The sequence below is a fragment of the Polypterus senegalus genome, chromosome 13, assembly GCF_016835505.1.
Source record: "Polypterus senegalus isolate Bchr_013 chromosome 13, ASM1683550v1, whole genome shotgun sequence".
Classification (NCBI taxonomy): Eukaryota; Metazoa; Chordata; class Cladistia; order Polypteriformes; family Polypteridae; genus Polypterus; species Polypterus senegalus.
In genome coordinates this window covers 121,640,450-121,658,543 of record NC_053166.1, presented here as the reverse complement: position 1 = coordinate 121,658,543, position 18,094 = coordinate 121,640,450, and the positions used below count along the sequence as shown (strand labels likewise).

Genomic DNA, 18,094 nt, shown 5'->3' with positions numbered 1-18,094 from the left:
GTAATTTTGTCAGTGGTTTTGCTTTTATTAAAGACCGGCCATACTTGCTTCTGAACTTGTGTTTATCCTGATTGCACTTGTACTGCTTACTGCTCATCTACTAGTTTCCATTTTGATGCCCAGAACAAATTTTAATGCTGCATTTGTTAGTCTCAGCTCTCAATATGAACTGAATCCATTTTTATCTACTTCCTTCACTTTGTGCAAATAAGTTCAGACGGTACCTTTCCCTTTCTCTTGTAATATTTTTTCTTTCTATATACTCTTATTTATTTCACACTCAAAGGACAATAATCTTACCAGGCTGTATGTCCCCTACTACCAAAAGTAACATGTGTATCATATTTATATTAGTTTTCATTGTGTTTGCTTTTGGTGAAATGCCAAAGTAATAAGACTTTCCTTACACATGGCCCAAATGTCATGGTGATTATTTCGTGGGGTAATATTTTAACAGTCTAATATTCCATGCTTTATTAAATAAAACATTGCTCTATTTTCTTCTCCCCTAGTGCATTCACAGAGATTTGGCAGCCCGAAACATTCTGCTTTCAGAAAATAATGTTGTTAAGATCTGTGATTTTGGCCTGGCTCGTGACATATACAAAGACCCGGACTACGTAAGAAAAGGAAATGTAAGTCATAATGCTTCCAGAAACCTGAAAATGAAATGCTATGGTATGAAATTAACTAACTAGAGTACATTAGAGTAAAAGCTGAAATAACTACACAGCTTTGAGACTGCACTCTCACCAAGGCAGAGGAGTATTTTAGTTTGAGCTAAACTCAGTGATTTAAATGGAAATGGACACACAGAAGTATCAGAACACAACCTCAGCCAGCAGCACTAAAGAAAAATCCTACAGAGTGCCTTACTGTAGAACAAGCTGATGGAAGAGCCAGGGTAAAATCTGGCCCACAATATCAAGAAACTTATTTGGAGAATTTAGAAGAGCTTAATAAACATTTTCAAATATTGCAAAGAGACTTTTACACCATGTTGAAGAACATAAACTCTGACTCATTGTAACTTTAAAATAGAATTTTCAGGTTCAGAAGATGTATCTTGTTTTTTACTTGTGTTCATGCCAACTACATAGAGAATGAACAATATCAAGATGGAAGTATTATTTCATGTGATTTATTATGTCCTGGCAAATACATTCATTTCTTTGGGTGACACCTTAATCCATGGCAATTTACAACATTTTTTATGGTTTTCCAATTGGAGCACAGGCAGGTCAAGAAACGTGTTCAAGGTCATGCAGAGTCAGCAGTGGATTCTGAACCCACAACCTCAGGGATTGAAGCCCAAACCCTCAACCACTACTCCACTTTGACTGTCTGCTATGCCTCACTGCCTACCTGCCATTCCAGATATCCTGGTGCACGTATTCATCCATATTATCCAGTTTTCAGTCATAAAATTGAATTTCTTCTTTTTCCAGAGCATCTTCTTATATAATCCAATACCATGGCTGTCCGTTTGTCTGTCCAAGATTTTAAATCACCTGTAGCTCGCAAACCGTTTGAACTATTGACCTGAAATTTGGTACACATATACTACATGATGCCTACTATCCGCTTTCAGAGTGAAGATTGACCTCCAAGGTCAAAGGTCAACCGAGGAAGGTGAAGGTCAAAAATCAAATAACCTGTAGCCTAAAATTTGGTATGCATCTACTATGCTGAAACTCTGCACTAAGCATTTACATTAAAAACAAAGTATTTTGGAATTATTACTCTCTTCATTTTTATTTTATTTTATTGTAGAATTAATTCTCGGCAGCGGCTGTGCGGTGCATGTGTATGAGCGCTGTTCTCATTCCCTCCCACCTTCGCCGTCACTTCCTCTATCTCTTCATATCTTAAATCATTCTTGAGGCAGATTGAAGACTTAAGTGCCAGCTTAAGTGAAAAATTAAGGAAAACGCAATACAAACACAGACTTGATCATTTTTAATGTGAAAAGATGCCAATGAAAGAAGAGAAGAAGCGGGCCGCTAGGGTGGAGAAAAGAATAGCTTCTTAGCAAGCAGCAAGCACATCAACCTCTGAGCAAACAAATGCTAAATGTACAGAGAAACAGAATGAAAACTAGGAATGCTCAAGTCAAGTGTAACGTGAAGTACACCGTTACTGGTTCAAAAATAATTAAGATTGGTGATTCCCAACAGGACAATTAAAAATAAATCAGAATATTTTTTGCAAGTTATCTCTACTGTATTTTTGAATGCAGGCAACTGCTTTTAACTAGTGTAGCAGTAGGGGGCACTATCACTACCTTGAACCGTCAGATACCATGCCAAACACCAGGTAAAAGTGCTACAATAATTATTTTTATTATAATAATGTGCACTAAGCACCCTCCACTCTACACTATTCATTAATCACAACACAAATAATAATAATAATCACAATCCTCCGACTCCCAGACGCATTGCCCTCCTACCACCCAGCTCAGTTCACCGTCTGGGAGCTCCCATTGTCCTTTTATATTCCCTGACCCGGAAGTGTTCCCAATCCCCAGTCCATGTGATCCTGTATCACTTCCGGGTCAGGTAAAAAGTTCTTTTCTTCATCCTGTAAGCCCGTCGCTCTTCCTTTGACGAACTTCCGGGTTATAAGGCACAAATAAGTCTTCAGTCCTCCTTGCAGCTCCCTCTTGCGGCCCCTGTGGTATCCAGCAGGGTTGTGTATAGAAGCTACATAGTCCATGACTCCCTGCTGGTCTTCGGGGCACCTCCATACTGCAGGGAGGGCTCCATCTGGCGGCTTGGGGGACTTGGCCGGGATAAACTGCCGGACATAGTCCACACTAGCAAAATTTAAACTGTGTTTGTGCAACACAAAATGTTCATAAAAGGCATCATCCTAACTCTGTTAATCAGCCTTTGTACCTCTTTTATTTTTACACAAGAAAAGAAAATATAGCTTGGTTGAGTATAACAGAATATTTTTCACAGTAATGTGTACTAGATACGGAAAAATAAAAATATGCATATTTAAAAGAGATGTAACAACATAATATTCATAAGGGGTGTAAAATGGCAAAGCATATCACCTCTTAAGTGGCCCTGTATATAAATGTTGCCTCTTTTTGCCAGCATAGTTCTGCCATTTGGAGGTTTATTGTAGAACATCTCTCTGCCCATTGTCATCGTGTTGCTTGCCCTTGTCGCCAACATTCGCATACCATTTGGACACCCAAATTGTTTTCTAATCTTTTAAATCTTTTACCTTATATTTTAGGCTCGACTGCCGTTGAAGTGGATGGCACCTGAAAGTATTTTTGACAAAGTCTATACAACCCAGAGTGATGTGTGGTCTTTTGGGGTCCTGCTGTGGGAAATATTCTCATTAGGTAAGAAAACAGACACGGAGTGATGTAGAGGAAGCAAAATGACATTAACTGTTACCATAAGGTGGAAAGTGAACTGGAGATTGGGGATTGCCTTGCTCTTAAATATGAATGACTTCATAACTGCAATATCAAAGTGAGGATAATCAAAGTTACTTCAATTTTTACTGTATGTCAGAGAAAATAAAAAACATTTTGGAGAAAAAAACAAATAGAATTTTAACTAATAACACATTTTCTAATTTACAGATGTTCTTGAATTATACAATATATGCAAGACATTAACATTTTAGTATTTGTTTAAATATTATGTTAAGCTGTAATCAGCTAGCACATGTTCCTGTTTTACAAAAGCAGAACCCAATATTCACACCTTACTACATTTACAAGAATGGAATAGATTTTTAAAATGTATTTATGGGTTGCTGCATCTATTAGTAGACTTTGATGATCTCGACACTTTTGCCCAGAGATTCATTTGAATAATATTAAAACAGATGAAGTTAAAAGAAATTCTGTAAGACTCACATTTTACATATTTACATAAAGGGAATTTGTTAAACCTCAGATGCAGTAGGTTAATTACTGCATGCACAAATACATGTATATTTCTTCACACTGGGCTTTTAAGATTCCAATACAAATAGCACCCTATATATACTGTATATTTATATGTGTAATACATATATATGTGTATAATATATTATTTACATGCAGTACCATTTACCTCACCACCTTCAAAATGTCACTATCATGTATGTAATGCATACCTCTATTTTTCCTTATTTTATTTTGAAAGGTGCATCACCGTACCCTGGAGTACAGATTGACGAGGAATTCTGTCAGCGTCTTAAAGAGGGTACTAGAATGCGGGCACCAGAGAATGCCTCTCCTGAAATGTAAGTACAGTCAGTCCACTCCTCCAGAATTTTTTATTATCATGATACAGTAATATTAAACCCAAACTGATGCTTTCAGAGATAATCTATAGGTTAACATTGTGAAGTAAAAGTGCCCTTTTCAATGCAATAGTCTTTGCAGTCCAGTAGGGAACAATATTCTTGATTTGCATTTCCAAATGTTTATACAGTATTTCATAAGACACAAATCAAAACAGAAAATGGAGAACCATATAAAGTACCAGCAGAACAATACAAATTGGAGGTTATCAAGCGGGGTCATTTTTGCTAAATCGCTTGTAATTCGACCTCTCCAAATTAGAATAATTGCTGTTATTGAACTATCTGGAGTATAAACACATGTTTGGTCTCTTTGTAAAGGTAACATTCTCTAGTTTCAGTAGTCAGAATCACTGTAGGTGTGACTGATCAAAAGTTATGCACATTAGAACTCACAAAAAAAACTTATTTTTTTGTTCTCGCCTAAGTTTTTTTGTGAAAATAAAGGCCTCTATAGCTGCAGTAGGTAGGTGGGGACAGAAACACACTATGTAGACAACAGAATAACTTGTTGACTACTCACATTTCAAAATTGAAAAGAATACCTGTAAAAATGACATTTTTACACCAGTTTTTATGTGGGCATGTCCAGGTGCTTTTTAGAGGGACCATTATCCACATTTTGGAACGTATGGAAAAAGTGTAATAACTTTTGAATGCTTCAACCCACATATATCAAGGAGGATCTCTACTAAAAGCTTACACCTAAAGGAATCTATATTTACACACAGTGTCACTCTATTAGTTATAAAAATAATAAAAACAATAAAAAATACACATTTCTATGTAAAAATAGTCAATACAAGTCTTATGGGCCAAAAATATATATATATATATATTTTATTTTTTACTTTTTTTTTTTATAAAATGCACACAAACTATATACATTTCTTTTATAAACTGTTACAACACAGCTCAGCGTTTTTCCATGTGCACAAGGGCAGAATGCACAAGGGCGTGTCACATGTCGCTCTCTGCCATTAGATGTCTCCTGGGCCGATTGATTACTTTCACGCCACGTACATGCCTCTAATACTTTTAATCGAGAGTGTATTCACGTTTATCTGTACTTTTATCCATATTTAAAATGCGAAAAAACTTGGTGAAATCACATTAAACAACCACGCACCAAGTCTGCAGACTGGCACAAATGCCACCTTCGCGCAGCTCAGATCGTTTTGTTTACAAGTTAGTATGGCAAGTTACATATCTACGTGCTCGGCTGCTCATTGGCTGTAAGTTTTGAGTGTCACTCACAGTGTCCAATCAAACTGGTAGATTCTACCAGGGTTTGGAGTTGTACGTCATCGTTCAGCTGTCTGTGACACTTGTTGGCTATACGAGGTGCCAGTCAACCCCAGACCCGTCTTAATTGGCCAACTTAGGTGTCAATCAGAAGCTAACACTTCCGTGTAACATGCTGTAGCATGGTTATCGCCGACAGAAACAAATTACGTCTGATATGATCAATAGAAATGAAAAAAATGAAGTAGCTAGTCTCAAGTTATGAAACGTTTTCTGGAGTTTTTGTCCCTTTGAGGATATATCGTGTGTTTTGGACCTAATCGTTTTACTGGATTATATTCGCTGGAGCCTTACGGACAGAATGAGATCAATACTGCTCGGAAATATTGATGTTTGACTTGCAGGGGGTCTTCAAAGGTAGGGAAAGTCAACTCTTAAAAGTATGTACTTCTCTGTAAAAAAGGCTTTAGTGTCAGTGCTGTGGTTGTTGTGTGTCAAAATGGTTTATATCATCAGAAAGACGAGACTTTGAAGTTTCATTTGATGGGTAGTATGTCGAGATGCATGACAGATGGGCATGCACACATGGCTGTGACGTCGTCAAAACGCTGTTATGCCCCAGGACCGGTACGTGTGCGCGTTAAAGCAAATCTGCATTTGATGTTTTAATATACATGAGCAACTACTTCATATACACTGGATCCACAAAGTATTCAGACCCCTTCACTTTATTGTCTTGTAGATTTAATTTTAAATGGATAATTTTGCCAATAGTGCCCACCAATCTATACTCAATAACCCACAATGACAAAGTGAAAGCATTTTCAGAAAGTTTTGAAACATTATTATAAATCAAAATCTGAAATGTCTCTATTTTTATAAGTATTCACTTGTTTAATATATTAGTGTGAAGTATCAGAAACTCACTAAATCACTGAATCGCCGATGAAAGTCGCATCCACACATTGATCCCACATCCATCACCAGTCTATCACATTTAAGGCACCTTGTTTCCGTCTGTCAAGTGCTCCCTAATGTTGTGTTATTTTCTTCAGAAATCTAGACCACAACACAGACAAGCATTGATTGAGAACCATCAGAGTATGGAAAAACTTGTGTGGCCTACTGCACCAGATTATTTTTGTTTTTAATTTATGGTTCACATTTCTTCTCTTAAGAAAGCCACAGCAGAAATGGAAATGCCCATTCTATTAAAAAAATGCAATTCTCACTTCATCACAGAACCAATTTAATATAAAAGTTTTTCAGGCATAGTCCACAGTCGATGGATGAAAAAAATCTACATTTGTTGCTGCGGGGCTGTAGTGGAGTCATTTTGGCTCATCGTCAATTTGTTCTCTCCACTTTAAACTCTGTAGATATCAGATCATGCTGGCCTGCTGGCAAGGTGAGCCAAGGAAGAGACCTACATTCCCTGCATTGGTGGAGATTTTGGGAGATTTGTTGCAAGAAAATGTTTTGAAGGTGAGATTATTGAGAAATTTATTTTGAAATCTCTAGGTGCAAAGTGTTATGGTGGACAGGAAGCCTTTCAGTCTAGCACAATCCTAGAAACTCCAGATGTTTTAAGTCTTATGCTATTTTTAGCTAAAAGCAGAGCTGTAAAAACATATAGTTTAATAAAATGTGAGAACCATTTAGCCTAAACCTGTAACTTTAGATGAATAATGGCTGTATGAGTGTTTTTTAAACTTCCTTATGTCTGACAGCAATGTTAACTTATTGCCTTTCGTGGTAAACATTCATTACTCAGTTGGTCAGCATATGACTTGTTCAGGTTCACTGACTGAGAGTGATGGGAATCTGAAGTTGCGCAATCTTATTGTTTTAAATCCAATGACTATAATAATAATAACAATTCTTTACATTTATATAGTGCTGTCTCACTACTCAAAAATGTATGACTCTTACTTGGTCCAGGATAAGGAATTTGGTCTTGGAATAGACTTAGGTTCTGTTCAGCACTGACTCCTTCCTTGTCCATATTTTCCTGGGATAAGACCTGGCTTCTCAAACATCTAGACTGAATAAATACGGTTAAAAAGTAAATGGATGGATTTAGAATGTGTATATTTATTGATTCCTCATATTTACTAGGAAGGAAAAGACTACATTCCTCTGAATCTATCCCAGAGCTCAGAAGATGATGGATTCTCTCAGGCATCTTCACGGCCACCATCCCAGGAGGAGGAGTGTGAGTTGCATTTGGCATGTGAGGCCATGGCTGGCAGGTAAGGCCTATTTCAGAAGACATCTATGAAAACAACTAACCTTTTATAATCTTAAATCAACAAAAAATCAAAAAGTCAGGTCACGCATTCATGAAACATATGTAATAACATCAATGGAAAACATTTATCTCCTCTTTGTCTTTAATAGTTGGGAGCAGGGTAACCAAAAGGCTTGTTTTCTCCTCAGATACTACAACTGCTTGTCTTTCTCTGGCTGCTTGAATGCAACCTTCCCAGTACATGGCCATGGGCGAGTCAAAACATTTGAAGAGTATCCTCTTGAGCAGACGTCCCATAAGACACATTTTGTGAGTAAACAGCTTTGCCACTTCTTTCCTATTTTTAATGTTTTGGTCTTTCTTTTAAATGACTATGATAGGCAGATAAATCTGAAACCAAACATTAAAACTAACAGCGTTTTGATCAGCTTCTGAGATAAACACAACCAGAGCTACCATGATAAGAACTGCTAGGTTAGAGCTATACGATTTTAGGGATGATATGGGGAACATACTAATTTATTTTTTCTACTTTATTATCCTTTGGTTTTAATTTCTTCTCTGTTGTGTTCACACTGATCATAACTTATATGTCATCTATGTTTTATGCTCCTTTCCCATTTACATTTTTCCTATATAACTGAAATTTCAAAGTCCAATTAAGCTCAAACTCGAATAATTCCAATACACTTGTTACTATATATTACACATAAAAATGTATAGTTCACAAACCACCAGAAAGCATTTAAACAACTTTGGGAAAATTTTCAAAACTACACACAAAGAAAAAAATTCAACTACAGTCTTATTTTCTACATCTGTGACCATGGTGCCACTGAGACCCTATTTGATGTCTTTCACCATATGAAACTGGACCACAGAGAGCGATGAAATTTCTACGGATGTTCCTGATACTCTATGGATTAAAGGGTAGTGGAAATTAAACTCATTTTAGCCTGATTCCACCACATGGCATGTAATACTGAAAAAGCAACAAAGGTAAACTTGACACTGACGTATCCAGCTATTTTCAAAACCTGCTTATTCAGTGCAGAGATGTGGGAAAGCTGGAACCTATTTCAGCAAGCTTCAAGCACAAGGGAGGAACAATCCCTTGACAGGAAACCAGCCTAAAGCAGAGTAAAACACATACACAGCCAACTGAGCATCATCAGTCCCCCTAACCTGCCTGACTTTGGACTGGAAACTCATATGGACACAGGAAGAAACTCCACCCAGATAGTACCTGGGACTTAAACCCCAGTTTCCTTGTTGTGATGCAGCAGCACTACTACTGCGACACCCTAACACTAACTCATTGTGTTGCAAATATCAAACCAGAAGGTGTAAAACCAGCGATTACTGCCATGTAACAGAAAGCTAACAAAAATTAGAGCACAAGAATATACAAGGAAAAAATAAAAGCCCTACCTACAATTATTTTGTATCTAATTTTCCACATAACAAACTGAAAAATATCAAAGCTGATATATGTTTTTAATTATTATTTTCTTTCACCCATTTAAAAGAACTAAAGACTAAAATAAGAGACTAATTACTGCCTTGTGCTCATTGCTCGCATGATATAACAAAGTGTATTGTGAGTATACAGTATAGAAATGTCAGCCTTTATTTTTGTCAACCAGTTGGGTTGGGTTTTCACTGTAGCCCTTTTTTGTTGGTCTTTACCTAAATGGTGGCATTCTTCATGAAATTCTTAGAGACATGACACCATTAACACCATATCTACTGTACATGTGGTACATAAGAGATCAACTTTCAAACTGTTATGCCCCAAGAGGGTTTCTCTTTTTCATAAAATTTCAAATGTCACCAACATAGTGTGTGTACAGTGAAGGCAGTGAAGAGGGTACAGAAACAGCTGTACCCATATACAGTATATACATAAACAGTTATTATGTATCTTGATCTTGTATGTCACCCTAGATATACATGTCAGTCATCCAAGTTCAAAATACTCAAGATATTCACAAGATGTTCCACAATTCTTGAAGACCTGCCAATATAGAGTAAAGGGTGGGAGGACCTGACCTGTCAGTGTCTACATTTATGTTAATTGGGAGCTTTTATTCTGTCTTTTATCAAGCTCACAGATTAAATTTTGCAGAAAATAAGAATTATGATCCCTCTCCCACCTGGACAGAGGCAGTGGTGCTGTAAGAATTATGTTTTTGAACTTCTCTAGCGCCTTCAACACCATCCAACCTCTGCTCCTTAGAGACAAGCTGACTGAGATGGGAGTAGACTCACACCTGGTGGCATGGATCGTGGACTATCTTACAGACAGACCTCAATATGTGCGTCTTGGGAACTGCAGGTCTGACATTGTGTGCAGCAATACAGGGGCGCCGCAGGGAACTGTACTTTCTCTGGTCCTGTTCAATCTATATACATCAGACTTCCAATATGACTTGGAGTCCTGCCACGTGCAAAAGTTCGCTGATGACACTGCTATTGTGGGCTGCATCAGAAGTTGGCAGGAGGAGGAGTACAGAAAGTTAATCAAAGACTTTGTTAAATGGTGCGACTCAAACCACTTACACCTTAACACCAGCAAGACCAAGGAGCTGGTGTTGGATTTTAGGAGGCCTAGGCCCCTCATGGACCCTGTGATCATCAGAGGTGACTGTGTGCAGAGGGTGCAGACCTTTAAATATCTGGGAGTGCAGCTGGATGACAAATTGGACTGGACTGCCAATACTGATGCTCTATGTAAGAAAGGTCAGAGCAGACTATACTTTCTGAGAAGGTTGACATCCTTCAACATCTGGGGGTGGCAGCATAAAGATGAAAGACGCCTCACGCCTGGACAAACTTGTTAAGAAGGCAGGCTCCATTGTAGGATTAAAGTTGGACAGTTTAACATCTGTGGCAGAGTGATGGGCACTAAGCAAACTCCTGTCAATCATGAATAATCCACTGCATCCACTTAACAGTGTCATCTCCAGGCAGAGGAGTAGCTTCACTGACAGACTGAGGAGATCGTTCCTCCCCCACACTATGCAACTCTTCAATTCCACCCTGGGGAGTAAATGCTAACATTAATTTTATTTAAATTTTTTTTCATTTTTATTACTATTTAATTTAATATTGTTTCTTTGTATCAGTATACTGCTGCTGGATTATGTGAATTTCCCCTTGGGATTAATAAAGTATCTATCTATCTATCTATCTATCTATCTATCTATCTATCTATCTATCTATCTATCTATCTATCTATCTATCTATCTATCTATCTATCTATCTATCTATTATGTTATGATGAATCCTTATGGAGGCCCATGTTAACTAGCTCAATTACAGAATGTAGATGAATGCACCAACCGCATTGATTCTAGGGCTTGTTCATTTTTTGGACACATACACATTATTGCATAACAAATAAAAGAGCCAGTCATGTATAATCAAGTGTGGCAATGCAATGAACGAAATTGATTTTCTTTATTGGCTTCATTTTTCAGGATAACCAAACAGATAGTGGGATGGTCTTGGCATCTGAAGAATTTGAACGAATAGAGCACAAACACAGAGGATTCATGGCACACAGGTACTTTGAGGGATAATCATTCATTTTAATTCAAAGGAATGGTGTTCAAAAATCCCTATCTTTGATAGTAAAGCTCTTAAAATTAGTGGGCGCCCATTCCCATATCCACAACGGTCTGCTTTAGGTATTCATACAATCGTCAGTCTCTTTTTCTTTCAATCCACTATCCTTCCTCTAAATTTTCTCTACCTTCCTGCACTTTTTTCTTTCAGATACAGCTCGATCACTGCCTATCTCATGTTTTTCTTTTTTCAATTTTGTTTCAACAACCAGTTTTCAATTAAAACCTGTCTTAATTTTCTGCATGCATCTTCAAGGTGCTGGTAAAAAGCCTGTCACTCTTTCTGTTAAGTGGGAGATCTGCACTCCTCTTCTGCCTTAAACTGGAATTCAGTCTTTAAATAAATCAAAAACTGTTCCAAAAATTCAAACAACCAGCTTTTTTTTTCAATGTAAAATTGTCCACAGGATTTATACAAATGATTATTTAAAACGATGATTAATGAGTTTAGCCCTTTTATAATTTATTCTCTCCTGAAGTGCCTACTTTCTTTTTTCCATATGTTTTGGTCCTGCCTTCCTAAGCTCATCTTTTTGGTCATCTGTTTCTTTCTCTCTTTGACTCATTTGGGAAGTCTTTATTCCTTATTCTCCACAGCTTTGTTTTACTTCTAGATTTATTTTTTATAGTCCTTTACACCATCCAATAAAAAACTGGTCTTAGTGAGTTCTTCTGCTGTTGATCTTTCTGACCTTTCTGTTGAAAAAGCAAGACCAATTATTGAACTTATTTTGTAACTTACTATATTTTTAGAACTTTGACCAATTTGTATTAATTTCATTTCTCTTTTCCATCCACTATATATACAGTACATCGTTAGAAAAAGGAGTTGCACTTATTAATAATCACTTATTTCATTTTAAATGGGATGTGTAGGGCATCTGGTTACATTTTTTTTCAGTCAGCTCCTAAGGGGGTGTGGATAAGTGCTGGTGAGGATGGGAATTTTATTCTTATTTTGATACCTGAACCTTTCTTATATGGTTATCATCATTTTCTCTTTTGTCTTTAAAAATAATTTTTAAATAATTACAAAAAAAAAAACAATTTTACTTTCAGATATGTTGTTCTTACATACTAAAGGAGATTTAGGAAGTACAGGCTTTTGATTGTGAAATTTCCCTTAAATGCCCTTTCAAATGGTTACTCATATTCATAGAGTTTTGATGTGCCCCTATACTCATCCCTCAAATCATTACAAAATAAAAAAATATATTAACTTTTTCAGCATTGTACATGCACATTGTACTTAGAAATCTGAGACTTTGATCTCTGAGAGGAAAAATTCAAATTAATTTTGGTAGGACATTACTTTAATCTGATGATGGTGTCAGAACATGACTCCAGGTAGCCTCAATCTCAGTGCTAGTTGAAGCTTATTTAGAATTCCAGGTGGCATGGATGAACGTTGTCCCTCATTGTCCATAGAGGGTAGTCGGTATTATTAGACTTGGAACAGATGAACTGGTGGAAGGGAGTTAACGGGTCCCCCTTGGTGTTCAGAGTGTGCGCCCCTTCAGTAACACAAGCAGCGACCATTTGTGTTTATACCTCAGACTTTAAGCAGTGCACACCCCTTGACTTTCATAAATGATGCCCTTCATATGATGGCACCCTAGACAATCACCTATGTCGCTCAATGGATTGATCAGCTCTGCTCAGCCTGTATTATGTTCCATAGACACATACTGTACATATTCAAAGTCAAATCACTTGTTGACTCAATTTTAACAAACTTATTACAAATATAAAACTGAAATTTCACATTAACTCCAGTATTCAGACCCTTTCAGACACTTGAAATTTGGCTCAGGTGCTTCTCATTCTATTGATCATCATTGAGATGTATCTTATCCTTATTTGGAGCCCACCTGTGTTTAATTCAGTTGACTGGATGTGAATAGGAAGGGCACATACCTGTCTAGATATGCTCCCACAGATGACAATGTATATCAGAGAAAAAATAAGCCATAAGGCTGAAGGAACTGCATGAACAGTTTAGAGACAGAACTGTGTCAAGGCACAGATCTGAGGAAGTCTACAAAACATCCCTGTAACAATGAAGGTTCCCAAGAGCACAGCTGCTTTCATAAGTATTAAATGGAAGAAATTTTCAACAACCACAACTGTTTCTACTACTGGCCACCACTAAGGTGAGAAGGGTTAAAGTAAGAGAGGTGACCAAGAACCCAATGGTCACTATGGCTGAAATAGATAGATAGATAGATAGATAGATAGATAGATAGATAGATAGATAGATAGATAGATAGATAGATAGATAGATAGATAGATAGATAGATAGATAGATAGATAGATAGATAGATAGATAATTGCAGCCCATACTGTGTTTCTGAACCCAAAACAGTTATTTAAACATACAGACAAATCACAAGCTGCTACACTTGTTCTTCGGACAGTGGGTATCCATTACTTTATATTACTGACCAGACAATGCAGACAGAACTATACAGACAGGTACCAATGGCCTGTGTATATGTTATTTAAATGGAGAATTGGCAGGAACAAACACTTTTGCACCTTTGTTTATCACATGTTAATATGTGTCAGGTACAGATGCATGTGTGTATCAAGTAGAGCAACCATGCTAGTATTTTCACACACAAACGTGTCATAGAATGGACCACAACTCATTTAATATCCACCCAATGTCAGTCCCATGGTTAGATATATAAACTGTTGGTGAACAGGCCTAAAAGTTGATTGCAATGGTGATTCCCAAAGAGGTATATCCGAATGAATACATTGTACCTTACAAAAATTGGTGTGAAAGTCAAAAGCCCAAGTTCTACTTGTGGCTAAGAAAGCCAAAAATGTGCAGATCTCTTAGGACATAAAACACAAACACTGGGAACCATATCAAAAACAATGCATGGATTTGTATTTCCAAGATACTGCTTAGTTATGATTGTGGAAGGATCAGGTTATAGATAAAATCTCAAAAATGTCCATTGCTTGGTGGTACTGTTGTTGCATCAAAAATACTAGAAAATGCCACAAACAAATAAATCCATTAAAATCAGTGTTTAAATGTTGATGAAGTTTTCCTCTCCTGAAAAGCCTTGTATTCATTTACAAATAAACTTTATCAGCAGAATAATATTTCATGCCACAAGTTTCAAAAGTTCTGGAATGGTTCCAGGAATGTGATAGAGAATTAGTTTAATGCAGCTGTCTCACCAGTTATCAGATCTCAGTTTAATAAGACATCTGTTGGAGGAGATAGAATGAGATACTGAGAGAGGAGATCTGCTCCAAGTTAAACTGTAATGGACACAACCTGGGCCAGCAGCTTACATATGCCTCACTTTAGCCATTTTTATCCGTGATTTGAAGAACTCAGGATGCTCTGAGGTCAGTTGAAGAATCATCTCACCATTAGGTATTCTGTATCTTATGTGGCCACTTAGTGTGAATTCAGTTCAGTTTTCTTTTATAATATTCATCACATAACAAACTACAGTGCACATATTCAAGACTAAGCACATAAGTAATGTAAGAATATTTGCTTCTGAATTATTTAGCATTTATTGTTTCCTACTACACCTCTTTAGTATTATATTTTAGTAGTATAAATAAGCAATAACATCTGAGAGCTGCATACATTTCTAAAAAATCAACAGAGAGTCAAGAGACGTTGAAACATTAAATAATCATAGTGAAATGTGGGCTGAGGAAAAATACTGGAAATGAAAGTCTGTTTAAAATAAGTTTCAAGCATCAGGAATCAGTGAAAAATGCAGTGAATCCACAGTGAGCATAAATGACCCAGTCTTGGACTGTCTGCAGTTTGAATTGTGAACTCTAGAGTTTAACTCTAGAGCTTAGTTCATTATAGCCTCCTTTCCTTAGTTTTCAGCATCCATGACTACCACTTGAGGATCCTCTTTTATTAGTATAGCTTTGTTTAAAAATGAAGTCTTCATAGAATAAATAGACAATATTTTTTGTTAACCAACTATAACACGATAACTTATTTATGGGAATTTAGGTACTTTGAAAGGATGAAGAATAAAAAATGTTCAGATAATAGATTGAATTATTTTATTAATTATATATAAATAAGAAGTACTGTGGATTTGTATCCACATCCTTTCTGCACACTTTATTCTGTTGTAGATTTCATTTTTAATGGATAAATTTTCCATTTTTGCCCATCAACCTACACTCAATAACCCATAATGACAAAGTGAAAACCTGTTTTCAGAAAGTATTGCAAATTATCAAAAATCTAAAACCAAAATTTCTCCTTTATATAAGTATTGAATTATTGAGACCCTTTCCTATGGCAATTCAAACTATGGTCAGGTAAAATGCTTGACATGGGACAGTACTCCCCGGTACCCAGTACCAGCACCTCTTACAATTTTTAGATTACAGGTGCCTTTACATAAAGCAACTGTGCCCATTCTTAGCATACCATCATTTTTAGGGGATTTTCACAAGGGACCTCATCCCGTCCCACTATTCGATTGAGTTATGGTGCATCCTGGCACTTGAAGTTTCAATGGTTTAAACTCTTTGACTGAATGTCACTGTATCAATAAAACAAGAGTACCGCTAGCAACACAGATCAGGTGTATCCTGTTTGCCTAAATTATCCTTAAGATGTGTCTAGAACGTGACTGGAGTCCACTTGTGGCAAATTGACTTGATTGGACATTATTTAGAGAGGCACACACATGTGTATAGAATGTCCAACAATTTACAGTGCATGTCAGGACAAAAAAAAAAACAATTCATGAAATCCAAAGAACGCTTTAAAGACCTCTGCGAAAAAACTGTGGTGAGGCACGATAAGGGCAAGGGTCTAAAACCATTTCAAAAGGCTTCAGTGCTTTCAGGAGCACAATGGCCTCAATAATTATGAAATGGAAGAAATTCAGGATCACCTGGACTCTTTGTGGAATTCACCGTCCAACCAAACTGAGGAACTAGGCAAGAAGAGCCTTGGTCAGGGAAGTGACCAAGAACCTAATGGTCACTCTAACAGAGCTTTAGAAGTTCTCTGCAGAGATGGGAGAATCTGTTGGAATGATGACTATCTCAGCAGCACTCCAATAGTCAGATGGGAGCAACTCTTGAGTAAAACATATACAGTATGATTGCCCAGTTAGAGCTTGAAAAAAACAGCATTTTAAATGACTCTAAGACCATAAGGAAAAATATTCTCTGGTCTGATGAGACATAATATAATTTCTTTGGGCAGAACTCCAAGCACTATGGGTTGTGAAGACCAGGCACTACTCATCACCTACCTACTACCATCCTTAGGGTGAAGCAAGGTGGTGGCAACATCATGTTTGGGGATTCTATGGTTGGGACTGGGAGACTGGAAGACTGGTCAGAATTGTGGGACAAATTAATGCAGTGGAAAACAGAGAGGTCTTTGAAAATACCTCCTCTAATACATGCAGTCTTGTACTGGTAACAATGGTTGATATGAAGCATACAACCCAGGACAACACTGGAGTGGCTTCAGGACTTTCTGACTGTCCTTGAGTGGCCCAGCCAAAGTCCAGACTTAAATCCCATCGAGCATCCCTGGATCCAGTCTAATGGTGCTGTTAAATGATCTGCCAGGAAGAATGGGATAAATTGCCCAAATCCAGGTGTGCAAAATTTGTAGAGACCAAGAAGACCTGAAATGTAATTGATGCAAAGAGGTTTCTGCAAAGTTTCTGAATTAAGGGTCTGAATATCTATATAAATGACAGATTTCAGATTTAGATTTTTACTAAATTTGAATACATATCTGAAAGCAAGTTTGCACTTTGTCATTATGGATTTTGAGTGTAGATTGATGAGCAAAAATTGAAAATGTATCCATTAAAAATCTACAAAACAAAGTATGTGGAAAGTGAAGGGTCTGAATCCTTTCTGATTCCACTGTATAACAAAGTAAAACTTACATAACCTTTTCTTTTCCTTTATAGTTCCAGCAGACGTACAGATGCTACAGCCCTCTTTACAGAGCAGATAGGTCTCTGCCAGCCACCCTACCTATGTCAGCTGTCCGGACAGACCTTCTACAATAATGAGTATGGACAGCTTTGTGAAGATGGCCTGGGAGATTTCTTCACTGTTCCAGGTGCAGGAGATTCTGACACTGCCTGTCTTTCTGCATCGAGTTTTTAAAGGCACTGGACATGCATGATTAAGATCAAAGAGTGAAGAGCTCCCATTTCAAGCTCTCAGCTTACTGATTTTTTCTTTTCCAGTCTACTGCACTGAACTGAATGGTCCTTAAAGACAATATACTTTCCAACCACTGGGTGGCAAACTTATCTCAGAAATATTATTTTAGCTGGTCATTATGTTCAACTAACCAAGAGCAAAGCTTTTTTATATTATAATTTTGTATAAAAGTTTTAAAAGTAAATAAAACATTATATCTGTTTCTTATGCAGTGTGATTATTTATTTCATTAATAAACCTCAAACTGTTTATTGAATTATTTTGTTAGAATTCCTTTAAAGGTTTCGGAGGCGTAAAGTTAAATGGGTTATTCATAGAATTTGGCAATTCTAAATCACTGAACAGTGGAATTCTTCATTGCTCACGACTTTTTGGTTGCTCCCAGAAATGTCACATTTTAAGTATTTGACAATTCATATCTTCCTGTATCAAT

General features: G+C 37.0%; 1 protein-coding gene across 1 annotated transcript in view; it reads left to right on the top strand.

Annotated features, from left to right (window-relative positions):
* flt4 (fms related receptor tyrosine kinase 4) overlaps window positions 1-17,698 on the top strand; it is a 181,058-nt gene extending 163,360 nt beyond the window's left edge. The window contains exons 23-30 of the mRNA XM_039774928.1: window positions 513-635; window positions 3,253-3,364; window positions 4,161-4,260; window positions 6,945-7,050; window positions 7,684-7,817; window positions 8,005-8,125; window positions 11,299-11,384; window positions 17,400-17,698. Coding sequence (XP_039630862.1) covers window positions 513-635; window positions 3,253-3,364; window positions 4,161-4,260; window positions 6,945-7,050; window positions 7,684-7,817; window positions 8,005-8,125; window positions 11,299-11,384; window positions 17,400-17,601 — 984 coding nt within the window. The 3' untranslated portion in view covers window positions 17,602-17,698. The remainder of the gene's footprint in view (window positions 1-512; window positions 636-3,252; window positions 3,365-4,160; window positions 4,261-6,944; window positions 7,051-7,683; window positions 7,818-8,004; window positions 8,126-11,298; window positions 11,385-17,399) is intronic.
* The last annotated feature ends 396 nt before the right edge of the window (window positions 17,699-18,094 follow it).